Source organism: Mixophyes fleayi, chromosome 9 (assembly GCF_038048845.1).
Source record: "Mixophyes fleayi isolate aMixFle1 chromosome 9, aMixFle1.hap1, whole genome shotgun sequence".
NCBI classification, from domain to species: domain Eukaryota; kingdom Metazoa; phylum Chordata; class Amphibia; order Anura; family Limnodynastidae; genus Mixophyes; species Mixophyes fleayi.
The window spans coordinates 24,173,609-24,201,384 of record NC_134410.1 but is presented as its reverse complement, the minus strand read 5'-3'; the positions used below and the strand labels follow the sequence as shown (position 1 = coordinate 24,201,384).

At 38.8% G+C, this 27,776-nt stretch overlaps 1 protein-coding gene across 1 annotated transcript; it reads right to left on the bottom strand.

Moving 5' to 3' along the window:
- Positions 1-2,783: 2,783 nt before the first annotated feature.
- Positions 2,784-27,443, bottom strand: LOC142102235 (cytochrome P450 2C23-like). Its single transcript, XM_075186968.1, has 9 exons — positions 27,186-27,443; positions 25,583-25,745; positions 24,003-24,152; positions 21,060-21,220; positions 15,252-15,428; positions 14,198-14,339; positions 13,461-13,648; positions 8,160-8,301; positions 2,784-3,650 (listed from the first exon to the last, which is right to left on the bottom strand). Exons 1-9 carry the CDS (start codon positions 27,429-27,431, stop codon positions 3,466-3,468), a joined length of 1,554 nt encoding a protein of 517 aa, XP_075043069.1. The 5' UTR covers positions 27,432-27,443; the 3' UTR covers positions 2,784-3,465.
- Positions 27,444-27,776: the final 333 nt, after the last annotated feature.

The following is a 27,776-nucleotide window of genomic DNA, read 5'->3' as shown; positions in this document are numbered from 1 at the left end:
TCTTAAACCAACTTTACCAGAGGCTGTGTAGTAACTTAGGGGAGTGCAGCATTGGACAGTCCCGAGCCTTAGGGAGAGTCACTGCAAAGATAACTAAAAATTTATATTTTATCATATCTTAGTGAAATCTACCCAAAACTTTACATTTCAAATGTTAGTTTTGGGTGGATTTTATATTTTTTTCACATGATTCTTAAGTAAGGTTATGTTTGTATCACTTGATTTTATACCTCTCTTTCACTTGACTACACAACTCTTAAAAGTCAAATTTGCATGTATTAATAAAAATTAATTAATACAAGAGAGCCCTTTTAAATTAATACTTGTGATTGTTTTGAACTATTTTTCATCATAGCAGTGATGACAAATTCTGAGAAGAGCTCTCAGATACAAAATTCATCCATTCCACTATAGTATGATGCAGGGATGCAGACAAAAGGGCTGTATTAGAGATGCTCATGCTCATCAATAAAAAGAAGCAGCAGCCACCACATCTTCTGAGAACATAGGGAGCGAGGATCCTGACTCTATGTACAGCAATGAGGATGATGCCAAAGAAATATAAAAGACACAGCGCACATAAATAACCGCAAGATTGCCTTTGCAGCAGATAAGTTAATTTCTTCTCCAGAACCAGTATAGGAAGGAGGTTTTGGTTAACGTAAATGGTATTAAAGTCTATGGGGTATATTTACTAAACTATTGGTTTGAAAAAGTGGAAATGTTGCCTATGGCAACCAATCAGATTCTAGCTGTCATTTTGTATAATGCACTAATAAATGACAGCTAGAATCTGATTGGTTGCTATAGGCAACATCTCCACTTTTTGAAACCTGCAGTTTAGTGAATCTAGCCTTTAAGATTTTTACAATGACTAATCCATCAGGCAATGGTTGCTTTAACATTTGTGGCTAATATCAATACTTCTACCTTACAGTAGCCACATGCACTTTCCCCATCAGCAGCTACAAATGTTATTCCACTTCTCAATGTATCATTTGCTCCCAACACCACAGAGATTGTAAACTCATTTGTGCAGGGACATATTTTCCTTCTGTTTCATTTCATTGCATGTAATCTATTTGTATTGTGATCCCCTCAATGTACACCGCTGAGTAATATACTGGATTAGCACAGAGACGGATCTATGCCTTTCACAAACCGTTTCTTTTGCAGGGGGTAGATACAAATACATGTTAATGATGATGACGTTTGCCATTACTAGCCGCTTTTGATTGGCTGAACGTAAAATTTACTTCTGAAGTTGATAGCTTCTTTCTTCATTGACCTTGCATGTATTATGGGATTTTGCGGGCGTATTTTAAAAATAAATTCTTAGCCATTGTAATTTGTACAAGAGAAGCAATATTACATATGTTGTATTATATAAAGCCTAATGTGGTTCTTGCTACCAAAACAAATGTAAAAAAAACTGTTCTTGTTGGGTATATGTGTATGTGTGTGTATGTATGGCTGGTGGAAACCTGAATTAACCTGGCATATATGCTACAGGTGCAAAGCTGGACACACGTGAGGTATTTACGACTCAGCATATTGGTATCATTACACTATATTTTCAACTCAGCATCGGGCCCATAGTTTTTACCCTTCCAACTTCAGTGTAACACAATTACATATACTGAAGTGCTCTGTAAGGCACAGTTAACCGCTAAAAATTTATAGCAATGATAACTGGATACCAACACAAAAATGCAGACATCCCTTATTACAATTACCATTCTCATCCAAGAAGTTTTTAATATTGAATACTGCAGGAGATTCAACCAGTGAGGCATCCTGTGATACAATTCTCAGCATGGGAAGAGCATACTGTGAAACATAAAGCTGATTTTATCGGCTTCCTCAGTCATTTTGTTTTTTACTACATTCCTTATGTAACAGATTATACATGTCCTATATGTTGAATTCAATGCGCAACAGAGACTAGGAAGTGCTAGCCCGCTGTCACTGTGCATTGTTTGTTACGGTCATTGTGTTGACAGTGAACTGGAAATGACATAAAACACATTATAGTTTGTAAAATATTTCTAAGCCCGCATGCAACCTAGAAATGAAAGGGTTAATACTTTGGGTACTTGTTAATTATATGGGCACCCGTGGACACAAGTTGTGCAGCTGTGCAGGACCCTGCTCTTCGGTATATATTTTTTTGTTTTTCTCTGTCGGCACACATATGTTTTCACACCATCCTCCACACCTGAATGCTGCCCGCCTTGTTCACAATGTCGTAAACAACTTATGGTAGAGGATGGCGCGTCTCCTTGTTCAGCAGTGTCATCTGTTGATTGGGACTTGCTCAAATAGCGAATAACCAAATCCATGGAATGACAGTTGGGCAGGGTTTATTTCAGAGTGGCTCCTCCATTTCAAGTGGTGTTCATAACATTAACCATACATTGTACTTCAGCAAACAAAGGGTTACTCACAATTATCCTCTAAATGAGGAATGCTAATTTTCAAGCGCACCTAGTGCGCAAATTATTAACGTTTTTAGCTTTCATTGAAAGGTCCTTGGTTACATAAAAAAGATAAGAAAACATACATACACTAACAAAAGTAAAAGGAGAAATATAATGTAATGTAATGTTACATAGCTAGTAAAGTTAAAAAAAGACACAAATCATATGTAATCTTTGAAAAATCCTAATTGTGTTGATCCAGAAACACCTCTGGTAGTCTAGAAGACAAAACAAGACCCTCAGTGTCCTAGTCCCAAAAATGGCAATCACATCAAGTGTCTCGAAATAATAAACATGTAGACATTTAGGTGCACGTTGATCAGATTTATTTTTGAACAAAATTAGTAAAAAGCATACTGTCATACAACAAAGCATAGAAAAATGCCAGGAGGGAAGTTGTTTGCCTCTTTTCTATACAGAATCACTATATTATAAGTCGTAAGTACAGGTTCTGTGTGGAATGTATGTTCTTCCGTGTTAGCGTGTGTATCCTGTAATGATTCTAAAGCTTTTAGAAACTGGTAAGTGTTTGTAGATATATACCAGTTATTTTATATGGTACAGATGGGACATAGTGGACTTCATTTACGATATGCATTTGAGAAATGCCTTGGATATCTATCAATGCGTCTCGATGGTTCATTTTCAGTATATCAAGGTCTCTACCCTGGGGAGATGCTTCTGCAAACTATAAGTGCCCATAGGTGAAGTGCCCATCACATGAAAAGTCCAATCCTCTACCTCTGTAGAAGTAACTATTTCATTTTATATATATATATATATATATATATATATATATATATATATGTGTATGTACATACATACATGTTTATATGCATATATATGTGATGCACATGCTTCAAAATTGTAATTACAGAACTGGAATTAGCTAATCTAAGCACCTGGGACAACTGCTGCTAGTGCCTCGAAAATGTGCATAGTTTGAAATGTATAAGCCCAAATTGCAACTGTTCAAGTGCCCTTCTTAAACACGAGAAGTGAAAATAAATTTGTGGACTGGAGGAAGATTTTCCAAGCCACTTTCTGTCGGAGAGATATCAAGATCCTTGGGGTCCATTATAGACTTCAGGGTGAATTTTTGCAGGATCACGGTGAAGAAGATGAAGAGTTGCAGGCGCACCAAACTTTCAGCAACACATGACCTCTTTCCTGTGATAATAAGATTACATAAAAAATGTGTAGAATAATCTATGAGAGTCATGAAATAAAGTACAAAATAACAAAGCTGATATGACACATGAGTCATTCACGGTAATGTAATCTGGAATGGACTTAACTTCCAACAAACAAAATATTAACTTCTACCTCTCCCTTCTATGTAAAGAAATATAAAAGTTACATGTAATTAAATAATTGGCTTCAATTATTTCAGTTCAGACTGAAATCACTATAAACACACTGTAAAGTTAGACATTCATTTGGATCTCTTTGGTAGGTGAAGAAACATCATGCAATCGGATGCATGATTCCACCTGAAGGGTAGCAGGCTTGAAGTGGTTTACCCATGCATATATCCGGGGAATCATTTATTTGTGACAAGCTTATATTTCAAATTTAACTACATTATTTTCCTATACATTCTTTGTGTCAGCTTGTCATTCTTTCTTTGTGCTAGTATTTTAGGAAATGAATCTGGTAAGTGTAATATTTGCACCAGCATTCCAATAAACCTATATACAACATAAGGTTTTCACCTATAGCAGCACCTATTTCCCATGGAGCGCCATGCTCACGGGTACTCAGTTAGCACCAGGTCTGGTGTGCAATAGTATAGGTACCCCCCCTACATTATTATTAACCTCAATAACACTAATTTCAAATCATTTTCAGTCAATTTTGACCACCTCACAGGTCACATTATTAGTTTCATACACTTTTGGACAAATACTGAAGCGACCTGGCTGGATGCTAAGTGACAGAGCAATGACTCAAACAGACGGCAGTTCCTACCACATCTATGACACATTGGCACACAGAAGTGGCAAAAAAGAAATGTTGTGCAAGATGGAATTGTCTTTGGGGCCTCCCACCCACCCTTATGTTGGTTCATAAAAAGGACATGCACACTTTAACAAACCAAGCACTTCAGCCACAAAAGTGCCACTCCTTGTGGCTGAAGTGCTTGGTTTGTTTGGGCCTCCACAAAACAAGGTAACAATGGCCTTAAGCCACCTAAGGTAACAGTGGTATTAATGAACTCTACTGTGGCAAGAAGATGTTGTCATCATCCTCAGCCTCATCCTCACCCTCATCAGTGTGTACATCATCCTCACACATTATTAATTCATCACCGCTGGAATTCACCATTATAGAAGTCTCAGTATTTTGATGTAATTGGCGGGAAAGGCCTTCCTCGTGGAACTTGAAGTTCATTTTTATGAGCATCAACTTTTCCACATTTTGTGGAAGTAGCCTCCTACAACGATCTCTGACAAGATTTCTGGCTGTGATAAAAACTCTTTCCGAGTACACACTGGAGGGTGGGCAGCTTAGGCAGTGCAAAGCGAGTTGGTACATGAGTCTCCAAATTGCCTTTTTTTCCTCCCAGTATGTAAAGGGACTTTCTGATGTGTATTTCTATGCTGTCATGAAAATAATCCTCCATCATCCTTTGGATGTTGATAGTAGGATCGGGCGGAGTTATGGCAGAGGTTTCACGTTTTTTTGTCAATTCTTTTAGACCAGACCAGATGTATAAATTTGGTGCAGAGTCATCTGCATCATCCCTGGGTCTCTTGGGAAAGTTAATTTTTTTCCTAGTAGCAGTTGATTGAGAAACTTAAGGAGGAGACGCCGTCCTGTCACGTAACACATACTTAGCGAAATTGCTTTGTTTAATTTCCTCCTTCAGTTTCTCAAGCTGCTTTTCCAAAAGTCTAATTAAGGGAATCACTTGACTCAAGCTAACAGTGTCTGAACTCACTTCATAGGTGACTACTTCAAATGGTTTCAACACCTTGCACAACACGGACATTCTTAACTGCACTTGACTAAAATACATCCCCCTTCCTTTCCCAATGTCATAGCTTGTGGAGTAAGCGTGGATGACTTTTCACTGTTCCTCCATCTGCAGAAGCATATACAGGGTGGAATTCCACCTTGTCACCACCTCTTGCTTCAGTTGGTGGCAGGGCAAATTAAATTGTTCTTGTAGCTGCTGCAATCTCCTACACACTGTTGCCGAATGTCAGAAATGTGCAGATATGTTACGGGCCACAGATATCATCTCCTGCACGTCCCTGTCATTTTTTTAAAAAGCTCTGCACCACCAAGTTTATTGTGTGCGCAAAACAGGGAATGTGATGGAATTCACCCCGCTGTAATGCTCTCACAATATTGGTGGCGTTATCAGAAATTACATATCCTGAGGAGAGTTCAAGTGAGATAAGTCATGTTGCTATGACATCCCTTAGTTTTTGTAACAGATGGTCAGCTGTATGCCTCTTAGTGAAGCCGATGATACACAGAGTAGTCTGCCTCTGACAAATGTGACGTACTTGAGTACATGCTGCTGCTGTTCATGCTGGTGAAGGCGAATCACCAACCCACTGGGCTGTCACAGTCATATAATCTTTAGTTTGCCGAGTTCCGCTTGTCCACATATCTGTGGCTAAGTGTACAGTGGGTAGAATGGCATTTTGCAGCCCAATAATAACATTTTTACGAACCTTCTGGTAGAGGTGAGGAATAGCTTTTCTACTGAAATGGTGGAGTGATAGAATTTGGAAACGGGGACACAAGACCTCAAGTAACTGTCTACAACCATCTGCATTAATAGTGGATATTGGACGCAGGTCTTATACAAGCATAGTCGCCATGGCGTCTGTGATCCGCTTTGCGAATGCGTGACAGATTTCATACTTGCTTCCACTTGTAAACGATTGTTTAACAGTCAATTGTTGTAAACTACTAGTAGTCTTCTTCTTGGTTTGCTTCTGGGATGAAGAAAGATTCACCCAGCAGCAGTTACAGCAGCAGCAGTGGGACTAATGCTCAAGAATTCTTCAGAGAAATCAAGGGTAGTGGAGGAGTCATCTACCCTTAGCAACTTGGATGCAGAACTAACTCCAATCGCTACTAAGGATATTGATGAGGACCATGTTGTGGGTGTAGAATGCAGGCGTCGGGATGTAGGTGAGAGAAGGGTAATAGATAATGATGGACTTTTTATTGTTATTTTTTTAGCATAACATTCTGATATTCCCAAATTGCGTCAAATGGCATAACATGTATTAGTATTTGTATTTTTCTGCATTGAGATTTAACACTGGAGCTATGGAGCTCTCCTGAATGTCACTGATTACTTTCTTTAACACTGCTACCACCCTCCTTTTTCAATTCTCTAACTTTGCCTACCCAACTGCTCTACACTCTATGCTACCCCTTCTGTATCTACACAAAGATCACAGGATCACAGGTGGTGCACCTGGGTGTCTAGTTTAGGTAGCTGGTAAGAAGGCATAAAAAGCTGGGTTTGTGTTGTGGGCGGGTGACCGACGCTGAATTAGTTGGCTGGCCACTAGTTAGGTAGTTGAGTGTTTAGATACTTGCAGGGTCACAGGAAATTGGAAAAACTGTTGCTTGATTGCTGGAACTACAAGACTTGCTGTCTGTACAATCCTGACATCTAACATCCCTCAATAACTGCAGCAATGCACTGTGGTTCAGCAACATCATATGTATATATATATATATATATACATATATATATATACATACATATAAAAAACAGCACATCACAAACATAAATAATCCATGGCTTCCTGACACACTTTCTCAGCCCACAGTCCCTGACTATTGTCCTGCTGCTTGTCAGCATCGGAAGCCCCACGAACCAGGTCCCGGAATCCTTTTATACACATAGACACACCACAACAATCACACCCATGTTGTGCACCTGTGTGTCTGTGTGCTGTGGAAAAGACTAAGTGGGAATTTAACACTGTCTGCAAGCTGTACCTGCAAACTCTTTGGGATTCTACCTTTCACTATGCAGAAAAGGTGTGGCAAATAGCCCTCTATACATATATACTGTGACAAGCATGCCAAACAGATGATGCTTAAAGAGGTTTGCTGAACCACATTGCTGTTGCTGAACCACATTGCCGTTACAGTAGATATATACATATATATACTGTAACAACGGGAGGTATTTAGCTGCCAATCTGCAGAGAAAGAATGGAAACAGAGTTACACATTTGTGCAACAGTACACTTAGGTTAAAGATAAACAGGTGAAGGACATATGTGTGACAAAGTAATAGTATAAAGTCTGATTTAACTTACATGGTTTGGAACTGTATTTTCCCACAGCAAGCTGACAAGGTGTGACTATAGTCAGAGTAAATAGATCAGATGATGAGAATTACTTTTTAAAGGTAAGGTGGTAGTGTCACCTGCCCATCAAGTTAGGGCTGTGGGAGGAATGTTATTTATAAAAAACCTGCTTGTTTCACTGTTTTGGGTGACCAATGCTAGAAAAGCTGTCCGGTGTCTATAGAGCTGATCTCTGTTTATTTAGTGTTAAGGGTCACCAGAAACTGTATGGAATATTTATGTTGTCAAATACATTACCATCTTGCCATTAAAACAAAGTAAAAAAAAATAAGTTGTTTGCCAGAAGTGTGCTGCTGCCACAATATATTAAAATGTTTCAAACCTGCAGCAAATGGCAGAAATCCATTATTTTTCTTAAATTTGCCACTCTCATCCATGAAATGTTTAATATTGAAGTCTCCGGGAGTTTCAAACTGTGACGGGTCTCGCAATACAGTGGTCAACACGGGAAGAACATCTGTACCCTGCAAAAAGCAATAAACTGTGATTAATGTACAACTATAAATATGTAGCCCTGATTGGGATACAACTTGTATGATTCTCAGGATTAACTCCAAAAAGCACTGGTGTCACTTCGATAAATGCACATTGACACAGTTGTAAATAATATTATTGAGGCGTTTTGCTGTTGGTTATGAGAAGGAATCAGTTTAGGACAACACTGTCGTCAATTTGTAACTGAATGGTATCTGATTATCTGGAGCATGAGCAAATTCTCTATATATCAAAGCATATTAATAGTACTTTAACCAAATCAGCATAAATATGATGACAATACTGGTGGTATTGGTAATAATTAAGGAAAAGTTTTGAGAAGCAATACCATGTAAAGATACCTTACAAACATAGGAGGCCATTTTCTGTTACACCAATTCTGGATGGTACTTGGGGGTAAATGTATCAAGCTGAGAGTTTTCCGGCGGGTTTGAAAAGTAGAGATGTTGCCTATAGCAACCAATCAGATTCAAGCTGTCATTTTGTAGAATGTACTAAATAAATGACAGCTAGAATCTGATTGGTTTTTCAAACCCGCCAAAAAACTCTCAGCTTGATACATTTACCCCTTGGTCTTCCAGGCGCGAGAAGATATCCAGCAGTGAAATATTAGGGACATATCAAAGTCCACCACTGCAGTTCTAAGTCACAAAGCAAAGGACTAGTGATCCACAACAAGTTTCTCTCCATTCTTTGTCACAAGGCTCAGATGTAGCCTTCTTTTGTTGCAGTCTGCAGACACATTACAAGAAAATCTTTTACTTCATCCTGGCCTCCAAAATGGATAAATGAAAATGGGCAGTGATGTGCTAGGATCCCTCTCAACAGTGGAGGTAAACCCAATTTTTGGAAACCAAAGACTATCGACAATTCCACCAGGGCTAAGGTCACAATGTAGTTAATTCCCGGATTCCCCGATACAGCAGTAAAAACTGTATGGGAATTTTTTTTCCAGCAGGCCTATCAACAAGCTTAAGAACATAGTGTGAATGACCAATCCAAGGTAACCTGCTGCTTAGGACTTTCATCATCATCATCATCATCACCGTTTATTTATATAGTGCCACTGATTCTGCAGCGCTGTACAGAGAACTCACTCACATCGGTCCCTGCCCCATTGGAGCTTACAGTCTAAATCCCCTAGCGTACATACACAGACAGAAAGAGAGACAAGGGTCAATTTTGATAGCAGCCAATTAACCTACCAGTATGTTTTTGGAGTGTGGGAGGAAATCGGAGCACCCAGCAGAAACCCACGCAAACATGGGGAGAACATACAAACTCCTCACAGATAAGGCCATGGTCGGGAATTGAACTCATGACCCACGTTCTGTGAGTCAGAAATGCTAACCACTGAGCCACCGTGCTGACTTTAATGGATGCCAGAAATCTGTTTAGATTCAGACATTGCCCATGGTACTTCTTCAATGAGGAATCATCTTTGCACCTCTTCTGGGAGTGTCCTTTCTCACAGACCCTGTTTTAATTCACTGGAATTTGAACTCAGATACTTTTTCCCCAGAAACAGCCTTTCATATTATTTTATCATCTTCATCATCATTATCATCATCACAATTTATTTAAATAGCGCAACCAATGCCTCAGCTCTCTGCGAAGAATATTTGTCAGTCACAGTAATCCCTGCCCCATTGGAGCATATAGTCTAAATTCCCTAACACACACACACACACACATGTTTTTATTGCATCGTGAGGACCCATGTAACATGGCGTACAGGGACACCCCTTTTCTAATGCCCTTCTGACAGAACAATCATAGGGGTATGTGTAGGAGTGGTTTGTCACCAGAGTTACCACATGAGATTTACACTTTGACTTTGCATAAATTACTTACACGGACTGCAAGATGGGGAAAGTTTCATGGATTTTGACTGTCTGAGGACATCCACATTCCCGCATATATATAAATTAATAAACAATAACAATGGTGGGCAAAGTTTCATGTATTTTTACCATCTGAGGACATCCGCATGCCTGCTTACACCGTCACCTAGCAATGTAGGTTACAGCTCTGTTCAACCACTGCGCATCACTTCAACAAGTTTGATCCCTCTTTAAAGCTGTTATTCGATTCTTCATGTAGAATTTCACCCATGACCAGTTCCGATCTTCAAGTATGGATGGTTCAGCCATAAGACATACAACACAAACACGCTTTATAGGCACCTGGCATGTCTTTATAAACTTCATCAGCCTGGAATTCCTCTCTTTCCCAGGTTTTCCTCCGTACTCCTTTGCAACCTGAAAGGAAGTAGACTAGTCCATTGCGACTGTGCAAAATACAGAGAAGGCAAAGTTCTTTACCTAGCAAATTTGTGTACTACACCTACCTATGAAAGCCATGGCTGCGCACTGGTCCCGTATTGCCAGGTCCATACACCGCCTCTCTTCATGGAAGTGTCGACGGAACACTTGATCACTTGTGCCGCTGTCATGGGGGATTGCTGATCATCCAACATATCGCTCAGTAGCTGGACCAGTTCTGAAAAGAATCTGATATGTAAAAGACTGCTGTAAAATTCAAAAGCATACATCAGACACCAGATTTCCTACTTACCGTCTGAAACAATGTGCATCTTGTCCAACTATTTGCTTTGAATTCGGCCAGCCTGCCACTCTCGAGAGTCATTAACAGTTTGCTGATCTTGGCGAGTTGGAAGGTAACTTGTGGGAGGCGGCATTACTGTCAATGTACCCTGATGTCGTGCCCAAGGAAGTCTACCAACTGATCCAGTTCTGTGTCATTTAGGTTGAGGATATTTGAGACAGTGGAAAAGTGCTTTCAAAGCTTCAGGGAAGACAGTGCGTGAGGATGTTTGGCACCACACTTTCGGGCAAACAGTCGTATGCAATTGGAGCCTCTGAAGTGTGACAAGGCAGCTGTTCTGGCAAACATGTAGACATTTTGGATATCCACTCCATAATCTTCACGCTTCTCTGAGAGAAGTTGCATTGCAGCTTGCAAGTTAGGGACTTTTGTCCCTCGTTTTCCACGGATTTCAATGCAAAGGTTGATGTGGTGGTACAGTCTTCCATCTTCTCCAAAGGGGTAGCTCTTCTGGCCTGTAGCAGTACCCTGTCTATTTCTCTAAGCTTCTGATGGATGTACTCGTGCCTGCCAACATTTGATCTGACCCGGTTGAAGAGATGCTGCCCTATCTGCATGATGCATCGGTCATTTTGACTGCGAGTAAGACTGCATCCTGGTTCATATCACTCGAGAGCTTCCAAAAGACACCACTGAAGTCAGGTGGAAAAGGCTGAGCAAAGGTGCACAGTGACTGGACTCTGTTGTTTCCAGGTGTGGGCTTGTTGCCCCTTTGGTTTAGCTTACATCTCTTTAAGTGTCTTTACAGGTATTTTCTTGTAAACAAGTCTTGGCAGGTTGCACAGTGCATGAAGCCTTTGGCATCCATCTCTTTGCCTGGAAGTTTGCACAGGACCAGAACGCCATGTCCTGTACTCAGTACCTCAGCATTGTGTGCTGAGTTACCCCTATTGCGGAGATGTGTCAAATGCATGCACTTTTCTTTCGAGTGCTTGGGGAATTTCATGGCCCAAGCCACTTCAGTATCATTGCGATGAACATGCCCCATATGCAGGTTTATTTTTGGGAGGGGCTTCTCACAGTACAGGCAGTACTGCTTTTTGCTATATGCCCTGGAGCCATCTCTATTTGTGGACACCGTTTAGACAGACACCATATCAGCTTTCCAAACTTCTGTGAATAAGATGCTGCTGCCAGCAGGTTGGGAATGGACCTGCGTAGAACACATCGCTGGGTACCTGCACTTTGCTCCACTGGCGACCAATGGGGCATCACTGCTGATGTCTGAACCGCTCTCCTCTGAAGCATCAGGGGGCATACTCATCTTCACTGCTCTCCGGGCTATAATCTGAGTCTCTGGTGGGCTCTGTCATGCTCTACTGTTCCCACTTTTCTTTCAGCAGAAGAGGGAGGCGACCGTTTCATTATCCCTGTCGAGTATAAAATGCGCAGGAGCACTGCACATGGCACGAGCCAGCTTATGACCTCCAGCAGTAGCGCGCGCTCACACACTCTCCCCTCCACATTGGACACACTCACACTGTTGTTTCGACAAAAGTGACTTGCGGGGATACGCCAGATTTTTATGCTGAGAATATCATCAAGATCCCCTGCATTGATTATCCTTGGGAAGCTTTGTGGGGACCTCAATTTTTGTCCCCACTATGGCTCAAGTCCCCACAGTGTTGGTGTGTAAAGAGGTCAATGTCCCCACAGGCATATGAATGCACTTACACACACACACATGTTATTTTGTCAACAGTCAGTTAACCTACCAATATGTTTTTAGAGTATGGGAGGAAACCAGAGCACCTGGTGGAAACCCACACAAACACGGGGAGAACACTCCTATACTATTTGATAGGTATAAATTATATCCTGACATACACACCTAACAGGCTACCTAGGAGGACTGGACATTTTGTGTTGTTGTGTATAGGATGTTTTTTGACTTGACAGGTAAAGCCTTGTGCTGAGAAAGTCATGATGTTGGTTCAGGATTTTTGTTAGATGATCCACAGCTTGTTCAGAGACTATTCAACCATAGACTGTCCGAGGAAGAAGACAATTAATCTGCCTTTCTTTTCCAATTTTCACCCTTTATCTGTTTGGAATAAAGCTTCGGGCCCATACCTCACCCCTTCCCTTTTCTCCATCTCACGCCAGGAAATTTAGTAGAACTGTTGTGATGCAATGTTTGAATAATGCTGTACATGATGTATGGTATAGGATTGTATATTATATGGTGAACATCATGTATTATCTTATGTATGCTTGATCTATGTATTGGATGTATTGTATCTCAGCTGCACTGCAGGTAAGTACACAACATTTGACTGTTTCATGACTTATTCATGTATATTATATATGTTATTTGAACAAAGGTATAGTTTTTTTTAATAAAAAAATTAATAGATAAAAATCCATAACAATGTGGATAATATTTTACAGAACTAGTGTAAATGGAAACATAATCACACAATTGTAAAATTCAATTAAATATCAGTTGACATCCATTTATAATACCATGTTATACATGTTAATATTTACAAGAGTTTACCTTGGGAATGCAGTACCCATGAAAGGTCACATCTCTGGTGGTGGAGCGAACAATACCCATTGGAAAGACATCACTATATCTCTGGATCTCATATAAAACAGCATTCATGTATGGCATCTTGTTCCTGTCTTCCACACTAGGCTGCCGCACTTGGCCAATGACCCGATCAATCTCCTCATGCAACTTATCTGCATTTCATTCAAATTAGATAGACAGTATTTGTTATTTCATTTTTGCTTCATCTTCATAAAAGAATGTATGCTTGTTATTAGTTAACCAAGTATACATATCTAATCAATAAAGAATTATCTATATATAAGATATTTCCTGGGGAGTGATAAGGAGGTCTTATAATATCATTTTGGAGGAAGTTACAGGGAATGGGATTGGTGAATGGTGAATGGTGTTAGGGATGGAGTTATAGGAAGGAGTTATTAGATCAGTTGCGAGAGGGCTGGCAGAGAGGGGTTGTATGATCTGTTACAGGAAGATCTACATGATTATAGTAACAATTATGGGAGGAGTTATTCAGAGTGGTGATATCATCAACTAGGGCTCATGTTATGGGGAATCGTTATATAAGGGGGTAACTATAAGAGGAGTGGTCATGTGATCAGTTTGAGGAGGAGTTATATATAAGTTTTAAATTCCATAATGCATCCTTGAATCACGCACTGAATTGTAGTGTTCCTATTGTTATAACTCTCATTATGTGATTTTACAGCTTAATGATTTACCTTGTAGCTCAGGATACTTTATAAATATCAGGAAACCAAAATTTACAGTAACTGAAGTGCTCTCTGCTCCCCCTAAGAACATATCAAATACTGTTGCTGTGAGGTTTGCCATATCAAAAGGCGTTTTGAGATTCTTCTCTTCCTATAAAGAAAAACAAAGACCCGTATAGATTTCATTTGAGTACACTTTGGCCAACAAACTATTTAAGGGAAAGTTCAAACTTGTTTACAAAATAGTTTTTGGTGATTAAGGTATTTTTCGATATTTCATTGGACTTGGTTGGGTTCACAAATGTAATTTTTATAACAATTGCAAGAATTCTGAATCAGAGGTGCATTACACTGTCCTATTACAACATCACTATCCTAGTAAACACAAGTTGCTACAACATTTTTTTTCCATACGTTTATTGATTGTTTCTCAACAATGCTATATATGTCATTAGCCACAACAAATAATGGACTTTTTGAATGATTTTCTGTGTTACTCCATGAATAAACTGTAGACCCAATTTCTCAGCAATAGAGATGCTCAAACCAGGTGATGTATTGGTACAAAAATTCACCAAAATGTCTCATTGTTTTATCTTAACAAATTGCTTTAAATTCTAGAGAGCGTAACAGGTATGATCATGTTGGAGTCAGCATACGCAGTAGTGTTCGCTGTTCAAAGTTTAAAAAATGTTTAAAATATTTGATAACACTAATTTTAACACTAATGTGGAACATGAACCGTGAATGTGAGCAGCAGATTTCAATCCACAAATTAAAATCAGAGTTAAATGTCGATTTTACTGCAAAAATGTTTGTGGGCATCGATCTTTGAATTTCCAAACATCTCAACTCAGCAAATATGTACAAACTCAAGCTTTACAGAATCATAGTCTAGACAAATTGTTTTTGTAAATAACATTTGAATTCTTCCACGACGTTGCGAGAGGAAAATAGAGCTAAATATGCATGTCATCTCCTCTGTTATCTTTTAAAGAAACTACAAAAAGAAGCTGGTGTATAAGTATGAACTTAATTTGTCTTGTTGTCTCTATTGTCTGACCTGTTTCATTCTGATGAGGAAACAATCTATAAAGTCTCGAGGACAGGCTGGATCCAATGTCTCTGAGTGGGTCATGATGCTCTCCTCCACAACATCTTTAAGTGGTTTGAGAAGACTAAATATTTTATTGTGGGGTCCGGGTAAATATTTCATGATTTCAGGAAGCATATCATATAGCTGCAGAATGAATTGAAATTATTATAATGTGATTCAATTAATTAACAAGAAAAGCATGCAACAAAATTACAAATACAAAAACATATGTACAAATTACATAATTACTGTACTTTCCTTTTACTTTGTTTGTACACATTTTGGTTTTGTTTGTACTGTAGGCTGCATGAGCTGGTCTAAGATTATATGAAAGTGTTAAAGATAAAGTTGGTCAAATCGATTTGCTGATTCTGAATGTTCTCTGTTGTCACTAAGATTAAAGAATAACTCCCATGTTAAGTCTATTCAGTGCTTCCTGCTATTTGCTAATTACTATTGACAATGTTTAAGACATTTTCCAGGTTCATTCAGCCCATTTCTCAGTTGGCTCATAAGAGAGTTTCTTTTCGATGGCAAACACAAGAAACTTTAAGTAGACTGAAAACAGTTTTTCAGAAGGCATCAGTTCTAATTCACTCAAATCCCGCTCAAACATTTTTTTAAATGTTACGGTACAAAGAAAAGGACATATTTTTCACCATACCTGAAAGGGGGTCAATGCTTGTACATTACTAAAAAATATGTCCAAAACCTTCTTTCAATCATAGAGCAAGAAAAAGGAAATATGTCAAAAGTACAAAATGTGTCAAATTGTTCACAACAACCTCATGTCAGTTGTGAAGGAGATCCTATATCGCCGCTGATGACGCAGTCACAGTGGGCGTAGCTTGAGCCACGCATAATGGGCGCTAGCATTCCACTGCTGTTTACTTGTGCCGAACTTATGCGCAGAGTAAGATATGAACTGGCTGAAAGCCAGGGCATTTCGACCAAAGACATTGTCTTACATGTGGCATTTGGCAGAGAGCATTGCAAACAAAAGAAAACATGTGCTCACAGGACAGGAAGTCATAGCTAAGAAACACAGAGCAGTGAGTCATCATTGCAGGCAGTGTCCAGTTGCATGGGAGTGGCAGAGGTCAGCAACTCCCACCTGAAGCAATGCATTCTGGGTAAAGGTTTCTAAGTCACTGAGGCAGACAAATCATCCTCTTTTGACCACACCACATACACACTTGGGACTTCTCTTCCACATGGAGCCCACAAGACACACACACTCCACAGTAAGCTTATTCCTTATCTGTCTGCAACTTTTATCCTCTTATATCTGTCTGTATATCTTCTTATTATATGTCCATCTATTTATTTTAATTTTACTCTGAATCTTTATCTGTTTTATATCTATTTTCATTAACTTTCCTTTGAATCTTTATCTGTTTATTCACCTTATATGTATTCTGCCTACAACTTAAAGTTTTTCTGACTCTTTAAGTAACCTTTTCACATATGCTTTACAAAGGTTAGCTTCTCAGGAATGCTTGCTATTTACACTACAATGGACTCTAGGTTCCTTCCCCTTCATCTCTTTCTCACCCTCTATGCTAGGTCTGACCACATATTTATCTCATATTTTTCTCTCTCTCATTTAATCTTTCTTTATCTACCACTGAAACAAATTGCTACACATTTAAACATACACGAACATGTGCTTGCTACACATTTAAACATACACGAACATGTGGTTGTACACATTTAAACATACATGAACATCAGCTTGCCTAAAACACATTCTCTTCATAAATGCTCCCTCTTTCTTTTGTTACCTCTATACACACACTACATAAAAGAGCAATACTGACCATACACTCATATACATTTCTGTCTTACAGCATATACACTAGTACATACACATATATATATATATATATATATATATATATATATATATATATACTATATAAATGCCTAGTGGGGTGTGTGGAAAAAAAACAAGCTGCAGCGCCAACTGCTGGGCAGAGTTATACACTGACCTATATATTTCTTGAAGGAGAAGTGACAGTTGGGAGTGGTTGGTGGTTGCCAGGGGTGACAGTGGGGAGTTTTTAACACCTTAAGTAGCTTGATGAAGGATGTGGCGATGAAGATGAAGGATGAGGTGATGGAGAAAAATAATGAGGTGGTGACCTGTGGACAAAACCACGTTAAAAAAGGGCGCTTGCGTCGGGAAGTAACGCTCTTCCCCTGAGGAGGCCTGGGCTAGGCCCAAATGCATGACAAGAACCTTTTTAACACCTTAAGTAGCTTGATTTGACTAGAATGCATGAGTATCATGCACGGGTTAACTTGTATATATATATATATATATATATATATATATATATATGCAACAAATAGGATATTATAACAAGGGGATAACAATAGGATATTATGTACTCTCTTCTTATCTTTATACCTGTTTTATAAGTTTAGATAACTAGAATGAATAGAATGAATGGATGTTTATATAGATAATGCAGTATAGTGAGGTAAATGATAGATTGGTATCTATTTAGCGATTAATACATAATGGTGGGCTATTTGACGGTGGAGGTCAATAAGTGTGTAATGCTTAGGTGATATGCATATAGCCTTGTCAAACACAGGGATCGCGTAAGTCGCTCTTACTTATTACTAGTTGGGATGCGCAAGCATATCAACTGGGATACCTTGTTTATGGTTGTCATGGTACAAGGCGAAAGCACAAAAGGTTGAGTGAAATAATGCCTCTAAAGTACATCTGAGATATCACGGGTGCGTATTATTCGACGTGACTAAAATAGCGAAAAAGATGCAAATTGCATTATATCCCAATAATTTTTTAGATTAGTTATTAATAAGATCAAAGGCATTGTATCATTATTACGGCGGATCTCAGGATCCTGTTACAAATGGCGAGCCAACCAAACTGCGTTAATTATTATCTTCAATGGCCAAGAAGACCCATAATTAATTTCAGCAAACCTATTTTTATTTCTGTATTTTTACATTTTTCAGAATGGTGAAACAAATGACCTTTAATGACTGAATTATCTCCTCAAGGGAAAATAGGGACAATCTGCCTATTCAATGTTAACATTTTTTTCTCTAGGTGGACTAGTGATTGAGTGTTGTACAATAGTAGGTTTGATTGTGAACTAATTGATAATTTTTGGGTAAATGCAATATTTTTTGTTAAATGGCTATGTGTTTATCTCTTATAGAATACGATACTCGGTTATTTTGCTCTCTATTTCAGGGTAACACCACACTGACCATGAATAATATGAGATGTCACGGGTGCGTATTATTCGACATGACTAAAATAGCAAAAAAGACGCAAATTACATTATATCCCAATAATTAATGAGATTAGTTATTAATAAGATCAATGGCATTATATTATGGCGGATCTCGGGATCCTATTACATCAGTGGTAACGTAAGAATGAAATTCACCTCAATTCTCTCCCAGGGGAAAAAAAAATCTATTAACACTGATCCAATCGATTTTTAAATCTATTTGCATGGTAATGGAGCAGAAGTGTTTTGAAAAAAAAGGGTGAAGAGCCACTCAGCAGTATAAGCTATGGATAAAAAAAAACGGTAGAAGCTACTTGATTTGCCCTATAGTAATTCCGCCTTTCCTACCAATATTCTAGTGTATTGGTTGAATGTGTATTCATCAGTAAGTCTACAATTGTAATCGAATAGTGCAAATTATCTGCACAAAATGGTAAAATGATTAAACAATCTATAACTCCTAAATTCAGTCCATACAAGGTACAGATAAACAAAAAGGGGTCTATTCGATATCTTGTTTTTGCATATAATAATGCATCACAAGCAAAAGTACATTTTTAGCTTCACGCCATTTAATTCTTCACCTTTTTCCACTGTAATGAAAAAGAGTATTTTTGCACCAATGGTATTTCTCCATACTAAATATGAGGAAGGAATGGTGTAAAAAGTGAAGGGTAGACACAAATTAGGTGGTAACGAGTAGGGTTGAGGAGGGTTTTAGCTGATGCAACGGAGTTAGTAGGAGGCCAGATAGGTTTGAATAAAGAAGTGAGCTTTAAGAGCCGCTTGAAGCTTTGGAGAGTAGGGGCTAACCTGATGGAGCATGGGAGATATTAGTGATGCATTCACTTTTGCACAAATGTGCTTGAATTCCACTGTAAACCTTATTTAATGTATATGTTATATAAAAAAATAATTAAATAAATGTTATTACTAAAAATATATATAGGGCCTCTTTCATTAAGAAAAGGAAAGCAAAAAAATGAATAACTTTAAATTTAAAATGTGATGACAGATTTATAGTTGGGGCAGGGAATGTCCTAGATCAACTCTACATTTCAGTGTAAAAACACCCTTCAGGATAATTGTAAGTAATAATGATATTACTGTCAGAGGCATTCTCCTTAATATATGAATCACAATAAGCCCTATTGCTTGTGAAAATACCAATTAGCTCTGACAATTGGGCTTTTCTCCCTTTGATAAACCAAGCTTTTAATCTGAATAAATACAATTATGCATCGTGGCCCTACCCCCAATATCCTAACCAAAGCTAGACAGCCTGGGGTGGTTTCCTCTATAACAGGCAAAGCAGGAGCATGGCTATCCCTTTCATAGTGAAAATCGGTCCCAGACACTACCAACCCTGTGCTAAAAAGTGGTGTGCATCTGGATCTTCTCAGGCAACCTATGTTGTGGGGTCTGGGGTGATAAAAGAAATTGGGATCTCTAGAGTGGCAACATTGCCAACTCAGTATTCCTAGTATCATGGATCCCTGCCCGCTATTACAAAAGTGTATATGGAGGACAAAAAAACCAACAGATACATATTTAAAACATAGTTTAATTGAATAAAACACTCTCTAAATCTTTCTTTGTTCTTGAACAAATGGGAAGTTCTCCTGTAATTCTTTGTAATCCAATAGGAGAATAAAACCCCATAAACACCAACACAACTGCTTGCTACGAGTGCCTACCACTTAAATACTGGGAACTTGAGTTAACAAGAGTTCCATTAGCTGCATTTTCCCACATTGGCCAGTTGTGATTGGCTAGCAGATAAGTGAGGTCCTGATCAATTGAGGTCAGAGTCTTTAAATGACTTGTCCTTGTAGTGAGAGATGCATTGTATTTTATGTTTTATTCTCACATTAAATTACAAATACAAAAGAACTTCACATTAGATTACGATGAAGAATGAAGAGAGATTTTATTTTATATTAGTGTGGTGCACAAAGGGTTTCAGTAAGTAAAAACTTTTGAAAAAATTTGTGTCCACATGTTTATTTGCGTTCATGGAAGTACATGTTCCTGCATGCACTGGCAGCCATGGACTATAAGAACAGGCTGTTTACCGTGGTTCAACAAGCATAAACTAACAGCCAATGGCTGTCAGTGAATACTGGAACATTAGTTAGTTATCTGACACTAGTTCCACAACAGGTTAGACAAAAATATCTGGAAGCTGCATGCAACTAATACAAAATATGTCGTTCATATCCTCTTTGTCTCTCACTAGAGATGGTGGTGCTTTTAACCATATGATTCCGTGTTAAATTTCTACATGTTGACGTGAAATAAACTAGCACAGATGAGCACAGAAGAATTTATTTGCTCTTTTGTGGTGTGTTGCCTTAGCAGAGATAAAGTGTTATTTTTAGATAAATTTGTATGCAAAAAATTTAGATTTTCTGCATTGTAAATGACCCCAGTTTTGCTTTTAGTTAGAGATCTTTAAAGTCACTAAAGGTAAACACAATACATTTGTTCTCCTCACCTGACCCCAATTTGATGCGAGGATATGAAAAGCCTGATGGGAGTCTTGGAGAATTTTCACCCACTTCTCATCATTGTAGCCATAGCGTGTTCCCATCAGTATATTTGAAGTAATATTAGAGGAAGCACAGGCCAGAGTGGTGCTGGGGTCAAATGGCTGCTCTAAAGAGATGGAAAAAGTGAAATTAAACAAACAGTGGTGAGTTTTCATCATTATTGTGTACCCACTATTCATGAGAATGTATCAATATCAGTAGGAACCAGACATTACTAAGGTATGTTGTACTTTCACCAATTCTTAATGAATAGGATGATTGTAAAACATGAGAAAGGTAACCAAATTGAAACCAGTTGCTATGATTTTAGTGATGATTTTAAAATAATATACTTCAGTATAAAAAAAGTAGATTAATATGTGGGCCCAGCTCTATGTATGAATAAGTGACAGATTGATTCACAACCGCTTTGCCAAAGTGTTTTATAAATGTCTACAGTTTCTTATAGAGCACACATGCATTCCTTTAGCATGTGTCCATAATTTGCCTGCTGATAGAAATTGACTAAGATAATTCCATCTCCAGACATCAGACACCAACACTGCAAATGAACTTGCCCATAACTAAGATGGCCAGCATTGCCTCAGAAGAATCCATATTGCTTACTGTTTCTACTTCTTGTTAAACAATTAGCTTGAGAATTGTGTTTGTTCTGCCCCAGTGATTCCTGCTGATCTTTATTATCTATTTATAAATTGTACCAAACACTATTAGCGGTGTGCTTATCCAGTGTACTGAATCCAGCCAGTCTCCAACTATTTTCAATCTGCTTATTTTGTGCAATGCCTTTATTTGTGACTAAGGAGCTCTTTTACCAATATGCGACGATAAGGCTGATTTTTTTATCACTGCTCTCCCACCAATGAAAACTCACTTATCTCTCTCGTTTGGTACGCACTTCACCTTTTCCACCAGGTCACCCAGAGGGGAGAGAAAATTTTTTGGCAAGTAAGACATAATTTATCAATCAATAGTTTATGATACTGAGCTGCCTCAGCAGTACTGGACCTGAGAAGTGAGGGCTAATTTATGGCTTTGCGGGGTCAGTCTGTGGGGATATGCATATATGTGAGCTGGCTAGCCAGTACACACAGTAGATTTAAAAGACCAGACCTACTATGTATTGTGGCAAGAGCCCGCTACTGCAGAAGCACACGCGTACAACTTCTTCCTTTTTATGGTTCTTTATTGTCAGGATGGTAATAATGTTTTGACACCATATACTTGCACAGCAATTATGGAGACCCTCAACGCTTACAATACATAGTCCAGCTCTCTGTCCAGATCAGCCAGCTAGCCCAGCGTTGATCTCCCTGAACAATGAGACAAGCAGGGTTTTATACCTGACACTCCTCTCACAGGCCTAGCTTGATGGACAGGTGACACACCTACCTTCTCTTTAAAAGGAAACACCCATCCCTGGCTCTGTTTAGACTATCAGACCCACCCTGTCTGTTTTCTGAGAGGAAGCAGCTTTTAAATCATGTAAGTAAACCAATTTTAAACTACACATATGTTTTTACCTGGTTTAATCTCCACCTAGGTACATAACTGTGCCAATGTTTTACTCTACTTCCCTGCTTTCTCTGCATATTGCCAGCTAAATGCCTCCTTTTGTTACAGTATATATATATATATAAACAGACATAGACCCTCTGCACTCACCATGTAGAAACTGGGGTGCAAGAGGGGGCTGCCCACATTTTATAGACAAGAAAACAGGGATACTCTGCACTCTCCAAACACATAATTAATGCTATACCAAGTACTGTTCTATATTAAAAACAGGGAATGTTAGTTCCACATATTGCAATATATGTTAAGCTGACCAACTGACGCCAAAGTCTTCCCATTCTGGCCAATCCTAACATGATCAAATGCTATGCTATTTTATCTGGGCTTATAGCTTACCTGCACACAGCTTTTAAAGGTAAGGCTTTCCCAAGCACTAGCAGCCATGGGACACCTGGGACTCACCTGACTCAAGATGGATTTAATAAATGTAAAGAATGTAGAAAATGGGGTGCAAGAATTATGTATGTATGTATGTATGTATGTATGTATATATATATATATATATATATATATATAGTAGGTCTGGGCTTTTAGTTCCATCGTGTGTACTGGCTAGCCAGCTCAGATATGTGCATATCCCCTCAGACTGGCCCGGCATTTGTAAAAAATAGCAAAACAATAACTGTTGTTGTCTTTTTTGTAAATATTGACCATTGAAAAATGCTTTCCTGAAAGGTGTGAGCATTTTTTTATTAATTTTCTTGTGTTATCGCCGCAACCGATCAGGTATTGCAGTGGTGGAACCTGATCTTTTCGCTAACAGTGGCAAATAGATGTTTAGGGCAAAGCCCTATCATCAGTGAAAGTACTCATTTTCACCAGCCTTAGGAAATCTGCATTCTTATCAACCATCAGACTACAGATATCACACCCAAATATACTGGCATCAAGACACCTGAATTATCTATAACTTTAAATGTTGAAAAATTTTGTAAATATTCATTTGCAAAGGGTTAAACCATACCTCCCAACTTTTTGGACCTTGCAAATCGGAACATGAAAAGGGTGCATGGTCGAATCATTTTGTGGTATGCTATGTCCCCCAGGGGAATAGTGCTTCAAAAGTGCTGGAATTTCACCAATCCCCTCCTTCTCACCTAAAAATACCCTTTCAATGCCATATGCATCAGCATCAGGGAAGTGTAGCATACATTAGCGGGACACATCTCCCAACTGTCCTGGAGCTGGGATAATAGTCCTGATCAGCAAGACATTGGCACAGTCCCCTAAAACTGGGCTGTCCTGTTATATCAGGACAGTTGGGAGGTATGAGTAAAACTCGACATAGAAGACCTTTCTCGACATACACCCACCATTAAAGCTGATGAAGTGTTCAACAAGATGCTGTGCTTCTGCCTGTATGGGTTCTTCTAAGCTCTTCTTACCCATTCCAAAATCCTTTAGGGTCATAAGAGAAAATTGTCTTAACTGCTTCCAGGAATCTCCATTGGTGAGGGTTAACCCTAAAACAGCAGACATTAAATGAAAATAAAAAATATATATTAAATATATATATTCAATATTGTACTTGCAAAATCTACGACAATGGTGGTAACATTTGAAGTGCAGTATTCTACCTTCTACATGGTCAGGGGGAAATTGCCACAACCTTGAATCCTTAAATTAGAAAAGCTGCTACTTAGTCCATACATTGATATTAGGCACTTCCATATTTATTATAGAACAGGTAAGGAAGTGACATTTCTTCATTTGACAGGCCTCAACTTCTCTTTCAACAACTTTAATTGTTCTATTCATATTTCTCACCCATCAGGGAAACACATCAGAAAGACTAAAACTGGGGAAGAACTATTCATACATTTCACTCAGTTGGGCTCTACATGAAGGGAATGGAAATCTCTGGCTGCATGTAATATTTATCACATTCAGGGCTGTCTTTCCCATTGGGCACGTTGGGCAGGTGCCCGGGGGCCCTGCAGCCCAGGGGGGCCCTCCGGAGGCAGGAAAAAAAGAAAACCCTGAAAAAAAAGAAAAAAATACTTACCGTGCTGTCAGCTGGCGATCCGGCTCCCTCCCTGGTCTCCTCCTCCGTCGCGCTGGCAGTGCATGTCGGGCGTGATGTCATCACGCCCGCCCGACATCCATTGCGGAGCGCGACGGAGGAGGAGACCAGGGAGGGAGCCGGATCGCCAGCTGACAGCACGGTAAGTATTTTCTTCTTTTTTTCAGGGTTTTCTTTTTCCTGCCTCTGACGGGCCCCCCTGGGCTGCAGGGCCCATTTATATAATCATTATTTTTTGTTTTTGTATATATAGGGGCCCCGGTGCACTGCTGTGCCCGGGGGCCCAAGAGGTTCTTAAGAGGGCCCTGATCACACTGCAATAAATATTACAATGAGGCCAGGGATTACTACAACCATCATAGTTAATGAGTAAAACCCTAGCAGGGTGAGTTCAGATATTTCCACTAAATGAAGAATACATAAATGAAATAATAAACTTACATATATGTATATTATAAAATTATCAAGAACCATACAATTATATTTACTGTTTACCTTCAGCAAGTTAATAAATAAAAATGTATTCTAACTAGATTTTACATTTATTTTCAGAAAAGCAAACTAATTAGCTGTATTTAATATAATAATGTAAAATTAAGCACTTCCACGAAAGGAGTGGCTGTGTTGACAATAACAGAAGACACAATTAAGGAATGACTGCATCGGTCTCTCCTGATGTCTTCTGAACTGATTTATTAAATAGCGATGTCAGAGCTTGAAGAATAGCAGAATGGAAGTCCTCCATGGACCACACAGAATACACAACATTCTAATAACTATTCTGTGCATCATGTAGATGTCTGGTGCTGATGAGGCTGGATATCCGTTAAGATGTTGGTTTTAGGTCAAATTCAATGTCTGAGCACTCACCTCGACAATGAAAGATACGATCAAGTATTGGGATACTTCCTCGATTCAGAAAGGCATCCCCCATGTCAACTAGTGCCTCCTTCACAATTTGGTATCCAGTCAGAATTACAGTGGGTCTGGAGCCCATGTAAATAGTGTAAATGGGGCCAAACTTTTCAGCCATCTGTAAAAGTATCAGATACATCTTTATGAAATGAAAACATGTCTCATTGTAATTCAAAGTAGTCTTAAGGATTCAAAATATTTCCATGAAGAAAGAGGAAATTATGTTGTCATACTTACGGGTTAATAGCTAGTAGAGAAATTATACCTGTGAGAGCTGTAAGGACACTTGGGGCCACAAAATAAGTCTGGATGACTGGCTCCCGGGCTGCCAATTGCACAGCAATTTATTCATATGCGGCCTGATTCATTAAGTAAAGTAAAGCAAAAAAGGAGTAAATTTGCTTCTGGACAAACCATGTTCCAATGCAAAGGGGGGGAAATTAGTTTATTATTTAGCACATAAGGATAATACTTGCTATTTTATCATGTAGCACAAAAATACTTGATAGCTTTATTTTACATTGAGATTTAAAGTTAATCTAGGACATGACCTATCCCAACTATAAATCTATCCTCACATTTTAAATCTACCTCCCTCTCCAATGCAACATGGTTTTGCCAAGGTGGAAAGTTACTCCTTTTACTGCTTTACTTTCTTTAAAGAATCAGGTCCATGATGACTCAAAGGAAATTATCTGGCTTACTTATGTTGTGTTTATATATCCATTGATTTTTACTGACATAACTGACATTACTGACATTCATTTTTACTGACATAAACAAGTCAAAAAATGTATTGCATGTAGTACATTCACTACATCCACCTACATCCCAACATTGAAAATTAAAAAATTTGAACGTGACCATGCCTCCTCCAAAGGGTGCGTCTACATGTCATGTTAGGGGTGTGTCGCTGTCACAATGGGCATGGCCATGCCCCCGAGGGCATGTGAAGCCATTTAACCTGGGTTGCCTAGCACTTAGATAAATTAACACATTTAGGTAGATGTGTACAATACATCATATACATCTTAATGTAGACAATGCTACACAAATACTACAGCAGTTTATTTTTCTTTCTTCTTTCTTAAGATGTTGTGGGCAGCATGTGCCAGGTGAAAGCAATGAGACACAGACCTATGTGAATGTGAATGTGTGTGTGTAAAAAGTAATGGTTGGCAGAGTTTCCATTATTGTGATTATTCAAATATTAAAAGGAAATGAAAGTGTCTGGGAGATCGCCAGGAGGGATTGGTCCATTAGACAAGACACTGTTTTTAGAACACTATGGTCTGAGGAGGGATTGACTGATTAGACATATCCCTCTCAATAGGATACTCTGTCCTAGGAGGGATGGACCCACTGTACATGTCATTGCCCTAGTACACTTTATTGACATGTCACTCTTATTAGTACACTATGCTCCTAGGATGGAGTGACCCATTAGACATATCACTGTCACTAAAACACTCTGGTCATAGGAGGCACGAGTCCAGTAGAAATCATAACCCTGCAACCCCTCAAAAAGATAATAGCATTACATTAACTTTGCACTCACCTTTATTAAGCTTGGCAGTATTCCCTCAGACTGAATCAGTAGAAAGTTCCCCAAAATGGGCAGGGGGAATGGGCCAGGCGGCATCTTCTTTCTCCTCCATGCATATTTTCCATATGATAGAACTAACATAAAAGTTACAAAACCCACCAAGCCAACTGTAACGCTCTTAATGTCAATCATATCTCTACCATTCACTAGGCTGCATTTGAGGATCCTCTGCACTGTTTTCCTTTCTATGTCATGCATTGAAATGTAGTCATAGAGGTTTTAATGTAGGCGTAGAGTTGGCCTGAACTGCAGTTGGAAGCTTTCCTGGAACAGGCCTCGCTTGTTGGCCTTTATCAGGTAGCTCATATTACAGAGGCTTTCTTAGTATAAAGTTGAGTAAAAACTATAAAGAAGCAGAATAATAGGGAACAATATATCTCCTTGCCACAAAAAAAAGTATTATTATACTCAGTAAATAATAGTGTTGTTGCAAAAAGTACATGCATGTAGAATGACCTATTAACACTGAAAGCACAAGTTGAGATATAAAGTTAATACTTCTTTCTTATTCAATTAACAATGTGTTGTTGCTTATTTTAAATC

What these genes read in the sequence shown, in the direction of transcription:
- LOC142102235 (XM_075186968.1), bottom strand. Translation starts at nt 27,431, where the DNA reads ATGCATGACATAGAAAGGAAAACAGTGCAGAGGATCCTCAAATGCAGC. An exon ending in AAAGTATCCTGAGCTACAAG is followed by an intron (nt 13,649 to 14,197) that starts GTAAATCATTAA and finishes AATGAAATGCAG; the next exon opens with ATAAGTTGCATGAGGAGATT. An exon ending in ATTTCTGCCATTTGCTGCAG is followed by an intron (nt 3,651 to 8,159) that starts GTTTGAAACATT and finishes TTATTATCACAG; the next exon opens with GAAAGAGGTCATGTGTTGCT.